Below are 14,887 nucleotides of genomic sequence, written 5' to 3' on the forward strand. Positions count from 1 at the left end.
CCACGTGGCGGGACCTTTAGTCCCGGTTTGTTTTACAAATCGACTAAAGGGAGACTTTAGTCCCGCCTAATTGGTCCCGGTTTGGAAACCGGGACTAAAGGCCCAAATGAACCGGGCCTATAGCCCCGTTTTCCACTAGTGACAGGTGGAGATGCTCTTACATATAGGTGTATATATATCGGTAGTAACCTAGATCGATGATGATTCATAGATCGGGGCTCCATCATGCACGGTAGTGGCATGACCATTCTGGGCCTAACTTCAGACTCCGTTCGTCAAAAGTTTTGGATCCCGATATAAGAGCACATCATGTCATCATCACCCTTTATTTCTCGCTTAGACAGCTTAAGACGTGTACGTTATGCGCACGCGGAACATTTTATTCTCCAGACACAAGCCATGCTTGAAGCATGCACATGTCCGACCCAGCGCCTAGCAAGTGAGGCTATTCCCGGGGTCGACGCCAAACTTCTTGCAGTAGTCCCTGTAGTAGCCCGCCCGTGCGTTCACCGCGGCCGAGTTCCCGCCGCCGCACTCCCCGCCGTTGATGGCCCTGGTCGTGGCGCCGAACCCCCGCGGCATGACCTGGTGCACGTTGTTCATCCAGAACCAGAGCGCCGCCTTGAACGCCACCGCCGGGTCCTGCGCCACCTTCTCCGGGTTCCTCAGCCCGTCGAAGCCGAGGCTCTTCCCCGCCGGCCCGTAGTTGTAGTTCCACGACAGCTGCAGCGGCCCGCGCCCGTAGTACCCCTTCCCCGCGGCGCACGGCCACTCCGTGTTCTTCTCGTCGCAGTAGTCCTTGCTCGCCCCGCTGATCTCCTCGATGTAGCAGAAATCTGTATACAGGATGATAGATTTACATATAGACTTTACTTATGCAGCAGTGCTTCATTCATCCATGGGTGAACTTACGTCCGGTCTCGTGCGTGACGTGCGCGAAGAAGGCGGCAACCTCCCTCTTAGAATCGTCGTTGGAGCGGCCTTTCCCGAAATTGGGGTTCGCGCGGGCGCCGTCCAGGAACGACTGGCGCGTGTAGAAGCTCTTGCCGGCGCACCCGTTGCCGGCCTGGGACTTGATTCCGTTGAAGAACGCCGCGGTGACGAGGCTCTCCACGGGAACGCCGGCCGTCCCGCCGCCGCTCCCAGAACACGGGCCCGACTGACACCCTTTTCCACAGTAGGCTTTAGTGGTGCCACAGTAACCGTACTGGCTGCAGCACTCGTTTGACCGGCAGCCGCAGTTCTGCGCCGCTGCCGGGCCTGCCGTGGAGAGGAGTAATGCCGCTAGGCCGAGAGCCAAGAACGTGAACATCATCATGGGCGAGTTCGCCATATCGAATTAGCAAGGTTTATCTGTTGCGGCTCTGTGTGCTTGTTGCTAGGTGGTGGCAAGCGGTTTATATAGTCAGTGGACGTTGATCTCGACGACGACTTTCGGCGTCAACGTTCGACCAAATCAGAACCCCGACCATTTAAGTGGTCAAAAAAATCACGCGCGGCTCATCTATGAGGACTTTTCGTGTACCTGCTGTCCTTGCACATGCACCTGGCCACACAAGTCGCCTTTCTACGCTCTCGCACGACGTACCCTGGACGTCCTTGCACTCAACTTGCTGTGGGGTGTGGGCTTGTGGCAGTATACCAGAGTTTGGAAAATTGAGACCGAATTGCTCGTCGGCGTGCTCCTCGCTTCCAGTCTTCCAGTGGCCCACGTCGATCGCACTGCCATTACCCGGTAGCCGGCAGGTACGTGCATTGCGCTCATTTGGTCCCGTTTAGTCAATTCCATCCATCCAGATTCTGGGAGCGTGGCAAATTTTTATGCCTTGCGGGCTCAGTAAACAATACCATGACTCCATGATCAGTCTACAAAGGAAGACTTGCGTGGCCACTGGAATGTGTAAATTGGGGTCCTCCACTCTATCTACAGTGGTTCCCTCCATCTCCGCCGGCCTTTGAGCTGCTGAGAGGTAGGAAACCCCACACTTTGCATGACATATAATTTAATCGACTTGGAGACTATATCTTGTACTACCTATGTCCATTAAAAAAATATCGTAAATTGTTTAAATTTAGATGTATGCAAACATCTTTTAATTTATAAATACATCTAATCTTCGATATTCTTTTATGAACCGACGGAGTAGAATAATGATCTCCGGACTTCATTACCAGTTTACCACCCTAACATGGCCTTGGGAACGTCTCACCGCGATGTTCGATGCTCTAAGATTCCGACCCCTTAGAGTGGGTGGCTCGTGCTGACATTCGAACTTTCGAGATTAATCAAACTTGTGTTGGTATAGGCTTTACAAAAAAAAGTTGCTAGGTGCATGAAAGAACTTTGAGATCTCATCGGTGGAGCTAGAGAAGGAGACTTATGAGTTCTCTTATGACATTAGAGTTTCTAAAAGTTATCCATTGTTGGTCATCTTTCTTTTGTTTGTTCGGTTTAATATAACGTATTCGCTCATTTAATATAGCTAGACCATTGGTCTTTAAGACTAATACCAAATGCTAACCTCGAATTAGCAATTGGGGCAAATACAATAGTCTAACAAAAGGATGTCGGAGACGAAACGAACCACCATTTTTTTATTAGCAGCTCCGAACAATGTATTTTTGGTGATCTGATATAAAAAGGCTTGGTTCAGTAAAAAAACTCCATTTTTTGTGATTAAGATGTTAACGAAGGTGTAGCTTTTATGATATCTACTCTTGTATTTCAGAAAAAACAACCAATACAATGAGTCAGACACCCATGTACACTAACACACACATGCAACCACATAGTGTCTATTGGACTTGATTCCCTGGGAATCGAGACTGATCAATTCAACATTAGCATCTCGTTATCGACTGCAAATACGTCGTTTGCTGCTACAAAGGATAATCCACTTTGGTGACTTGTGACTTGTGAGACATATATTGCGCCAAACATAGAATTTGATATCTGTAAGGGTATATTGCCCCTATGTGTGGTTTTGGTAATTAATGACAACCCCTATGAACTAATGTTTTCATCGACTTTATATGAAGGAATATTTCATAGGTACTTCTTGTATTCCATGTGTTGGATTCAAGTATGGATGCCATGAAGATAAAGATACACCTTGTGTATTAGCATCAAGATCATCGATTTGAAGATATATATATATATATATATATATATATATATATGTATATATATATATATATATATATATATATATATATATGATCAAGAAGAAGAAATGAAGATGGAGTTCTTATGTGGAACTCAATATTAGCCATACTCTATCTTATGTGATAAGCAATGGATGATCAAGATCTTGAGAGCTTGATTCCAAGTGAAGAATTCTTTATACACCTCAAGATAGTATGATAGAGTATGAGAAGATACAAGGTTGAGTCGGGCAAGTTCAAGATGAGAATCTCAAGTGGATCACATGCTTGAAGCTTGCCGTCCATTTGGTGATATTGGACTTGTGAAGATGTGCACCAACGGAGCTTTCCCATCATGGTGTATGTGGGAGCATTTGTGAGTCTTCACGAAGCAACGATGATCAAGTTGAGGCATTCCAGCTTGTGTGGAGCTTGAAGAGCTATCAGCAAGATCAAGCGGGATGCGCAAGGCAAAGGTATGGCCTTGCTAGGTTTTCCTTTTACCGGTCTCAGGGTGGTTGATGGGAGACCGAATTATAGGATAGATAGCCGCACTATCAAGAGGGGCTTTCGGTTGGGTAACTTGATCACATCGTCTTAGGGAGCTCAATCCTTTGAACACTTTGGATATCCCTATTGCTTCTTGGTGTTTCTCTGTGAGAGGTTCTTGAGCTTGTTGCTAGCTTTACAACAAGCCCAAGTTCATCGAAAACGGAATCCGCATGCATCTTCTATTGCATTTTTCGAGTTTGGACGTCTTCACTGTTTCTTGACGGTGGGAGACTTCCTCTCTAAAATCATATAAAATGTTTTGTGAGGAGTCTCCATATTTCCAGTTTTTGTTGGGGTTCTATTCGTCCTTATCATTCTAACGAAATTGGTTTCATTCGAATCGGAGTTCGGGAGCATTCGTTATTAAAAAAAAGGAAAAACGAGAAAAGAATAAAAAGAAAAAGAAAAAAAGTGGAGGGGCGGCCGGCCGACCGACCGGCCTGCCGGCCCACACGCCGGCCCACCCGGCCGAAACCGTCCCGAGCGCTCGTGCCGACCGGGCGGCATACTGAGGCGCCCGACCTGGTCCGGCCCAGAGCCGGCCGCCGATCTGCCCACCGGCGCCACCGCCGGCCCGGCCGGACGCAGCTGCCGTCCCGGCATCTCCTCTCCCCGGCGTGCGGCCCACTCGTCGGCTCGCCCCCGCGCGGCCGTTTTCCTCTCTCCGCGCGCCTGCTGCCCCGCCCGGTTGGTGGGCCGTCCCGACCGGACGCCCGGTCGGCCTCCTCAGCCCAGCATCCGGTCAGCCGGCTGGGCCGCCGACCTGGGGCGTTTTTCTACCCGTTTTTACTGCGCGTTTTTCTGTCTTTCTCCCCCAACGGTTTTATTTGCTCCCTAGTTATAAATAGCCCTTCTTCCACCTTGAGCAAGTTAGTTCTTCTATTCTCTCACCTCCATTGTTGCCTTTGAAGAACTTGCTCTCTCTCTCTTGTCTCTCCACATGATTCTTGCTCATTCTTGAGGGATCTAAGAGAGGAGATCTAGATCTACACTTCCACCAATCCATTTCTCCTCTAAGTGAGGGGAACTCTTGGGATCTAGATCTTGGAGTCTTTTGTTGACTTTTCCCATTGTTCTTCCTACCCAATCTCATCTTAGCATTTGTTGCTTGGGTGGGATTTGAGAGTGAAGGATTTGAACACCTCTAGTGTTCTTGCTTTGCATCATTGCATAGTGTTGAGCCCTCCACCACGATTAGTTCGAGTGAGAGACCGTGAGCTTGTTACTCTTGGAGGGAGACCTCCTAGTTGGCTTGGCGGTTGGTGCTCCGGTGATCTCTTCAAGAAGATTGTGAAGAGGCCCGGGCTTCTCCTTCGTGGAGCTTGTGAAGTGGTTGTGGAGCTTGCCATCTCCGGAGCGGAGGAAAAGCTAACCATAAGGAAATGGCCATTATCCTTCGTGGGTGTGGTTCAGAGAATAGGGTGAGCCTTCGTGGCGCGGGGAATCCTTCATGGGACCTCCACTCCTCCAAACGTGACGTACCTTCTTGCAAAGGAAGGGAACACGGGAATACATCCCCGTCTCCGCGTGCCTCGGTTATTTCTATACCCGAGCTCTCTTTCCTTGTGATAGCCATCGTGCTTGAAGTACATATATCTTGCTATCACTTGTGCTACATATATCTTGTGCCTATCTTGCTTAGCTCTAGTTGCTATTGTTACACTTAGTTGAGCTTAGCATATTTAGGGTTTGTGCTTGTAAACTAAACGATAGTTTAATTCCGCATTCTTACAAGACAAATTCGCAAGAGTGTTTTTAATTGCCTATTCACCCCCCCTCTAGGCGACATCTCGATCTTTCAATATCTGATGTGACTGAGTGGGGTATAAAACCACATTGTATGTGATGCTTGGTTCTCTGAGGTCTGAGCTATGACAAAGTTGAATCTGTTTGGATTGGCCCTACTTAAAGCATCTTCAGCCGTGTCCCTAAAACCAGCCCCGTCGATAAGCAAGATCGAAGTGATCGACCGAACCAGGCCCCCGATTTCTAGGGGGCCCCAAATTCCTGCAGCCAAGTAGTATGTTGGGTATGTTTGACAAAAAAAAAATTTGTTTGGTTGTGCGGCCCAAGCCCAGCAGGCTAGGCAGCCATGATCAGCTCCCATAGAAGAAGAAAAAACAGAAACGATCGATCAGTTTTCAATCGTGTTCCGTCTCTCGAGATCGCTTGGTTTTGCTGGAATCGATCGTATTCTGTTTCCGCCCAGACTTGTTTGTGCGCCGACGTGCATACAACATACCCATCCTCATCTAGTTTGATCCCAGATCCTCCAACCTATATCCCGCACTTCGCCGTTCGTCCGTCCGAGTCTGGGTCTGACGGTCTGATGTCTGCCGATCGGCGTTCCGCGATCAGTTTCATCAGGCCTTGAGGACTGATTGTTCACGGCTTCACGCACATCGCACAAGGTAAGATAGTAAGATCAGTGCAAGACTTGTAGCCTGCTACATGCAACTCCTCGTCCACTCGACCTACCTAGACGACATGTTGAATTATTTGTTAATTTGTGAAACGGGGCAAATCATGAGAAGGACAAAGTGTCAATCGGGTGCTGAAAAGAAGAAGAAAATGAAGAGATTAGAAGCAGCAGCTCAGTCTCAAAAGGGTGTTCTAGATAAATTTTTCTTGAAAGAGTCTCAAATAAATTCCGAAAATCAAGCTCTTGATGCTAATATTGATGATGGTCATGGTGATAATGCGGCAGAGGTTGAGGATTATACTGCAGAATTTGATAAAGGTGATGATGGTAATAGTGGCGATCGTTGCTAATCAGGGCCGGGCCGGCAAACTTTGAGGCCCTGTGCGAGATTGTAAATGGGGCCCTGTTTCATTAAAAATATAATTGATGAATAACTATAATTTATATATGCCTTAGATGAGTATTTAAACTGTGAATTACTTGCTTGCGCTTGTAGATTCTAAATTTGTGATAAAATCAGCTTAAAATTATTTTAAGAGGAAACATATTGTATAGGTTAAAAACCGATCAGACCGGTGGTCTAACCGTAATGGTTTCCTACTTAGGTTTTAAAAGTAGGAAAATACTTTCAGAATCTCAAAGACTTCTATCCCAATATGTAGTGCATATTATAAGAATTATCCCTCTGAGAAATATGATAATGCTATATTAAATTACCTAACAATCTATGAAATTAAAACGTAGTGCTAATTTTTATATGATTTGAATCTGAGAAATCTTGGCATGTTTAAGACTTAGAACTAGAATTTTATTTCTTAGTACGTCGTAGCCATTAGTCAGAATAGCTAGAATAGGAGGGGGAAAAAATAGATGCAGCCAGCAAGAAGACCAGAGGGAAAAAATACAAGATGGGGCAAGCATGAGTCGAACCGGCCACCTCCAATTATACATACCCAGACAAACGAGAGTGTGCACCATTACCGTTGGAGCTGCAATACTTTTGTGAATCTAATTCATTTACAGGCTATATAATACAAAAGCAGAATTTTTTTGGGCCCCCAAAATTTTGGGGCCCTGTGCGGCCGCACGGGCCGCACTCCTGCGGGCCCGGGCCTGTTGCTAATACTGATGGTGAAGATGCTAATACTCATGATGCTAATATTGGCGTTCAAGCCAATGATGCTAATACAAATGTTGAAGGTAATGATGGTATTGTTCGCGAGGACACCAATAGCTCTTTTCATCCTGATATATTTGATCCAAGATGCTGGGATAGTCTTGATACTAAAATGATTAATATTTTGGTGCAAAAGGGTCCTAAAAGAGATAAGTCTATTAAGCATGGTCCTAGAGACAGAATATCTAGAAGTTTTTCTGCATCTGCATATAGTAGAGTTCTCCCTAACGGAGAAACGTGTGATAGAGAATGGCTTGTATATAGCAAAGAGCTTGATAAAATATTTTGTTTTTGCTGCAAGTTATTGAGAAAAGGGCTTGTGAGAGGATTGCTGGAAAACGAGGGCTTCAATGACTGGATACATCTTAGCATTAGACTTCAACAACATGAAACTAGTAGAGAACATGTCACAAATATGAGTGCATGGTATGACTTGCGTATGAGCTTGCAGAACAATCAAACAATTGATAATGTTGCTCAGCGAGAACTTGAAAAAGAGAGGGAGCATTGGAGAAAAGTTCTGTACATGATTCTTTTGATTGTACAGTTTCTTGGAGAACACAACATAGCATTTCGTGGCAGTAATAGCAAGTTGTACCAAGACAGTAATGGAAATTTCTTAGGACTGGTTCAAATGTTGGCTAAATTTGACCCTGTTATGAAATGTTGATCGAATTACCAATGACTAAACTCGTGATCGAATTACCAATTTCTTAGGATTGTTTGATGTTTTAGAAAAGGAATTGGAGAAGGTTGGACTTGATATAAACAATGTGAGAGAGGACAGGGATATGGTAATGGAGCAAATATGAAAGGAACACATCAAGGGGTACAAAGGAGACTTTTGAATGTAAATCCGAGAGCTTTTTATTCAGCTTGTGGTTGTCATAGTTTGAATTTGACACTATGTGATATGGAAAATTCTTGCCGTAATGCAACTGATTTTTTTTAATTATACAACGCATCTATACAACATTTGCTAATTCTATTAAGAGGTGGCAAATTCTTAAAGATAATATAACATGATTGACTCTCAAGTCACTGTCAGCTACTCGTTGGGAGAGTCGTGTTGAAAGTGTCAAGGCTATAAAGTTCCAAATGTCAGATATAAGGGAGGCTTTGTTGCAAGTGGCTGAAAGTGATAAGGATCCCATGACAAGTAATGTAGCTAAATCCTTGACAGAAAATCAACTTGGTCACTTTGAGTTTTTAGTTTTTATAACCATCTGGTATGAAATATTATCTTATATTAATATTGTAAGCAAGCAACTACAGTCAAAGGATATGCTCATTGATATTGCAATTGAGTCCGTACAGGGGCTGATTTCCTTCTTCACTAAGTATATAGAAACTGGATTTTCAAAAGCATTGGAAGCTGCTAAAGGAATTGCAATGGAGATGGATATTAATCCAGGTTTTCGCACCAAGCGTAAAATTACAAGAAAAATACAGTTTGATGAGGGCCCAGCTGATGCACCTGCTGAATCACATTCTGCAGAGGAGTCATTTAGGATCAATTTTTTCTGCCTATTGTTGATCAAGCTCTTGCTTCACTTAACATCACAATACAAGGAATATGAACAAACTTTTGGTTTCTTCTTTACTTCAGATAAGCTGCGATCCATGGATGAAGAGATTTTGAAGGATGCTTGTGTCAAACTTGAGGCTGCACTTACGCATGAAAAACACAGGGATATTGATGGAGAAGTATTGTGGAGGGAGTTGATTTTTATCAAGGATTTACTTGAGAAATCTATGGGTCCTCTTGATATACGAAAGTGTTTGGAGAAGCGCCCCTTTTATCCTTTTGCTAATATTGCATACAGAATTTTGTTAACCATTCCAGTTACTGTTGCATCTGTGGAAAGGAGCTTTTCTAAACTCAAGCTGCTGAAATCCTACATGCGTTCTACTATGACACAAGAAAGACTCAGCGGATTGGCGACAATAGCACTTGAGAATGATATCTTGGAGAAGATTAATTATAAAGATATGATTGAAGATTTTATATCAACAAATATCAGACGAATGATGCTTTTTTGGTAGAGGATGAGGTTCGTTTATTACTTTTGTGATATATTTACTTGTTCGGTCTCTTAAAATGAATACTTGATATACTTCTGAACATTGTATGAAATAGCACATTCTGATGTTATATCATAAGGTAAAGGTATAATATCATCTTACTAGTTATATATTGAGTTTGCAAAAAAAAATTTATAGCCCCGTTTTGTAAGTCGAACCAGGGCCCCCAAATTCTGGAGATGGGGTTGCCCCAAACGGCGCCGGGTCGAGCGTTTGTGGGACGTCCTTGTTTGTGCTGCGTTTGGCAGACGCCGCTCCTCAGCCGCACCCCCAAACGCCGCCCCCAAACTTTTTAAAATATTAAAATACTCTCTTTTTGTTTTTTTTGCATTTTTATTTTAATAGAGAGAAGAAACATTCCACAAACTAATACATAATTGGGAAAATGGTTTACACAAACTAACACATAGTTGGGCACATGGTTTTACACAAACTAATACATAGTTTGGAACATGTTTTAAACAAACTAATACATGGTTTGAACCATGGTTAACACAAATGAAAACATTGCAAAATAACGAAACCTAACTAGTGTTGGCATCGCAGATTTGTGTTTGCTGCCAAGAAAGAACACTCCCATGCACTTCCAGTCACCCAAACTGGAAAATCCAGCTGGTGATGATAGCCATGTTGGTCCTTTCGAGGAAGAACATCTAGAAACCTCCCTGCCTATTATCGCTACGAAAAAACAACACCCAGTTGTCGTTCTCCTTGGCGTTGTCGCCGTGGTAGTGCTGGCGGTAACGCGTCTAGTCGAACACCTTGACGCTCATGCTGCCCTCGCCAAGGTAGGAGAACATGAGCACGCGGCCGGCTTTGAGATCGTGGTAGCACGCGAACTTCTCCCAGCCGGTGTACATGTACATCTTGCCGTTCGCGTTGAAGAGCATGTCCACAATTCACCGGCAGCAGTCGCAGCCAGCCTCCCGCAGATGCAGCGAGGCCGGCTCGTTACCAACGACGAAGTCGACGAACTTGTCCGGCAGCCTCTGGATGCCGAGTGGGTCGCTGATAACCCACAAGTATAGGGGATCGCAACAATATTCGAGGGAAGTAAAACCCAAATTTATTGATTGGACACAAGGGGAGGTAAAGAATACTTATAAGCCTTAACATCGGAGTTGTCAATTTAGCTACACCTGGAAAAGCACTAGTAATAGATGTGATGTGAAAGCAATAGTAATATGAGAGCAATAAAAATAGTAACACAACAGCAGTAGCACATAGGAGATGGCACCAGAAAGTATCCTAGTGCGGAGTTAACTGTAGAGCAATGATGATGACAGAAGGACCGGGGTTCCCAGCTATCTACACTAGTGGTAACTCTCCAAATAACATGTGTTGGGTGAACAAATTACGGTTGGGCAATTGATAATTGTGAGGGAATGACAATGCATGCTATGATAAGATAAAGGTTACTGTAGTATTTAATTGGGCATTACAACATAATGCATAGACAGCAATAGTAATGCATAGATTATCATCCGAACCTCTTCCAGTATTAAGTTGCAAGCAACAGATAATTGTATTAAGCATTGTGTGTAATGTAAACAATACAATTACCCTCGGATAAAATATTGTTGTTTTCTCCCTAGTAGCAACAAAACATCTGCAATCTTAGAAGTTATTGTCACACTTCCAGAAAACTAGAGGCATGAACCCACTATCGAGCATAAATACTTCCTCTTGGAGCTACAAGCAACTACTTGATCAGGGTAACTACAAGTACCGGAGAGGATGCAAGATCTTAAATAACAGTAGTATGATAATATGAATAACAATTTGATCAAAATTCCACAATTTATTGGATCCCAACAAACACAACACTGATTACATCATATGGATCTCAATCATATAAGGCAGCTCATGAGATCATTGTATTGAAGTATATGGGAGAGAGAGTACCAACTAGCTACAGCCAAGAACCCGTAGTCCAGGGGGGAAACTAGTCACGAACCATCATGAGTCGAAGTGGAGGCGGTGGAGTCGATGGAGATGGCTCCGGGGGTCAATCCCCGTCTCGGCAGGGTGCCGGAACAGGAACTTCTGACCCCCGAAACTTGTCTGGACGATGGCGGCGGCGACGGAACTTTTCGTGGACGGAGGCTCTGGTATTCAGGGTTTTCGACTCGAAGGCTTTATATAGGCATAGGAGATAGGTCGGTGGGGTGCCAGGTGGCCCCACACCACCCCTTGGCCCGGCCAGGGGCTGGGCTGCGCCAAGGCATGGCCTAGGCGGCTCCTAGCCCCCCTCCGTCTCTCCTCTGGACTCCGTCTTCCTTTCGGTAAATAGACACTTCAGCTTTTGTTTCGTCCAATTTTGAGAATATTTCCTATACAATTTTTTTGAAATAAAAAAACAGCAGAAACAGGGAACTGACACTGTGGCATCTTGTCAATAGGTTAGTACCGTAAAATGTATAAAAGTGCCACAAAGTGTGGACGACACATATAGAAATTAGTATAAAACAATCATGGAGCATAAAAAATTATAGATACGTTTGCAACATATCAGCATCCCCAAGCTTAACTCCTGCTCGTTCTCGAGTAGGTAAGTGATAACAAATAATTTTTAAGGTGACATGAAGCCAACACAATCTTGATCAAGTTAATGTAAAAGCATTGTGAGCTAGGATAAAAGTACTCTAAACATATGCATGATAGATATAATTTGGTTATTGATGGTTTGATGCACGAGTAGAGCTCATACTTTGTACAGGCGAATGCTAGCAAAAGACTGGGAGCGACCAACTAAGAGAGCAATAATGGACATAATCATGCATAGCGACAAAACATTATCAATCAAAGCATAAAGTGATATTACAAGTCAAAAACTAAATGATCATAGAGGCTTTAGTTGACTGCTTCATAGTCATAACATGGTGTAAGCATGTGCCAAGTCGATCCAATAATAACATTAAAGGAGAATACCACAATATTATGCTTTTGTAAGATGGAAACAACACATGATTCTCTCAATGGCGCATTAAGAACTCTTAGATATTTGAGACAAGTCATGCTACAACAATAACTACTAAGCATATAATCAGAATAACAACCAACATGACATGCCAAAGTCTATGCCACAGTCCAAACAAGCTCCCTTTTGCATCACTATAAGCATGAAACATTTTACTCGTATCCAACACCAATCAACTTATTTGAAATAGCTCTCAGAGATGAAAAATAATATGGATGAGAGAGCTAATCATACATAACTAAATAATACTAACAAGCTCTAAACATAATTCGAGTGAAAGAACAAGAGCTAAACGCAGTACTACCAAACTAGAATACCTGTAGAATAATAAGAGTGAAAACTAGGGTGTTATGTGCAATAAAAACGGAGCGTGTCTCTCTCTCTCAAAAACAAATATGTTAGGGTCCAACCATATGCTACAGCAAACAAAACAAAAGAAAACTAAAAACACAAACAAAGACGCTCCAAGAATAACACATAACATATGAAGCAATAAAAATATATTGTATTGAAAGATGACATGCCATTTTGTTGATGAAGAAGGGGATGCCTTGGGCATCCCCAAGCTTTGACGCTTGTACCTCTTGGATATTTCTTGGGGTGCAGAAGCATCCCCAATTTTGAGCTTTTGTGCATTCTTCATCTTATTACATCATTCTTCTCTTCCTACACTTGAAAACTTCCTTCATACAAAACTTCACACAATTCTCATTAGCAGCATTAATATAATCAAAATAAAAATCCATTTGATTCAGTTCTAACATAAATCAAAATCCATTAAAACATTTAGCTACTATATAAATTTCTTTGAAAATCTCTTTCTCTCAAAAGAACTAAAAAAATAAGAAAGATATAGAGAGGCAAATGCAAATGGTGATAGAAATCTGTCAAAACAGAACAACATGTAAAGATTGATTTTTTCGAAAATCCTCTTGCTCATCTCGAAAAGTGGTCAACTAAGGAAAGTTATATAATAACCCTGGGCATATGCATAAAAATTGGCGGCTCAAAATTCCGCTCTGGATATTTATATGAATTTTTATGGTGACAGCACATAATCTGTTTTCAGGACATCAACTTTCCCAAATCTTACTTTCTTCCTATTAGAGGCTATTCTTGGCACAAAAAAGAAATAAAAATGATAAAGAGAGATTATTACAGAGGTAAAAACTTTCAAGACTCAACATAAAAAAATTACAGAAATAAAACAATGGGTTGTCTCCCATAAGCGCTTTTCTTTAATGCCTTTTAGCTAGGCTCAGTAATTTGAGAAGATGCTCACATAAGAAATATGCATTTTAGCAAAAGAGAGAATCAATGAGAAAATATGAAACACATTTAAATCTAACCCACTTCCTATGCATAGGAATCTTGTACGCAAATAGATTCACAAAGAACGAAGTGACAAGCATAGGAAGATAAAACAAGAGTAACTTCAAAATTTCCAGCATATAGAGAGGTGTTTTAGTACCATGAAAACTTCTACAACCATATTTTCCTCTCTCATAATAATTTTCATTAGCATCATGAATAAACTTAACAATATAACTATCACATAAAGCATGCTTTTCATGATCTACAAACACATAATTTGTATCAAGCTTAAAAATAGTGGGATTAAAACATTCCACTTCTAACAATTTTATAACAAGATGATTGATCATTCTCAAGAGGTATGGGGCTTAGAGATAAAGTGAAGACCCCTCTAATCTTATTTTCAATAGTAGTACAATTAATATTATCAACCAATATAGGACCATCATCTAGAGCTTTATCATAAACATTTTCCAAGAAAAACTCTTTAGTACCAAGCATTTCGAAGTTAGGCACAAATAAAGGATTATCATAAGATTTATCAACATAGCATGGATTATCATATATAACAGGAGCATAATTAATGTCACAAGTTTTACTCATAGTAGATATTTCAAGAGAATTCACAGGAACATAACATTCATCCTCCTTCGGTAAGCATGGAGGACAATCAAATAATGTAAGGGATAAAGAGTTACTCTCATTAGAAGGTAGGCATGGGTAGCTAATCTATTCTTCCTCCTTTTTTTCATCACTCTTCTCCTCTTTTTCATCTATTCCTCTTCAGCAATTTCTTCTTCCACGGGTTCCTGCAAATTGTGGATATCGAGTCTTGACACGTCTCCGACGTATCGATAATTTCTTATGTTTCATACCACATTATTGATGATATCTACATGTTTTATGCACACTTTATGTCATATTCGTGCATTTTCTGGAACTAACCTATTAACAAGATGCCGAAGTGCCAGTTGCTGTTTTCTGCTGTTTTTGGTTTCAGAAATCCTAGTAAGGAAATATTCTCGGAATTGGACGAAATCAACGCCCAGGGTCCTATTTTGCCACGAAGCTTCCAGAAGACCGAAGAGTCAACGGAGTGGGGCCACGAGGTGGCCAGGAGGGCAGGCGGCGTGGCCCCACCCTTGGCCGCGCCGCCCTGTCTCCTGGGCCCCTCGCGTCGCCCCCTGACCTACCCTTCCGCCTACTTAAAGCC

At 42.6% G+C, this 14,887-nt stretch overlaps 1 protein-coding gene across 1 annotated transcript; it reads right to left on the bottom strand.

The window, feature by feature from the left end:
• Positions 1 to 310: 310 nt before the first annotated feature.
• On the bottom strand, positions 311 to 1,386 carry LOC127335383 (chitinase 5). The gene is made up of 2 exons (XM_051362039.2): positions 913 to 1,386; positions 311 to 836 (listed from the first exon to the last, which is right to left on the bottom strand). The coding sequence occupies exons 1-2, from the start codon at positions 1,331 to 1,333 to the stop codon at positions 433 to 435; spliced, it is 825 nt and encodes a 274-aa protein (XP_051217999.1). The 5' UTR covers positions 1,334 to 1,386; the 3' UTR covers positions 311 to 432.
• Positions 1,387 to 14,887: the final 13,501 nt, after the last annotated feature.

The sequence above is a fragment of the Lolium perenne genome, chromosome 2 (assembly GCF_019359855.2).
Source record: "Lolium perenne isolate Kyuss_39 chromosome 2, Kyuss_2.0, whole genome shotgun sequence".
Lineage (NCBI taxonomy): Eukaryota > Viridiplantae > Streptophyta > Magnoliopsida > Poales > Poaceae > Lolium > Lolium perenne.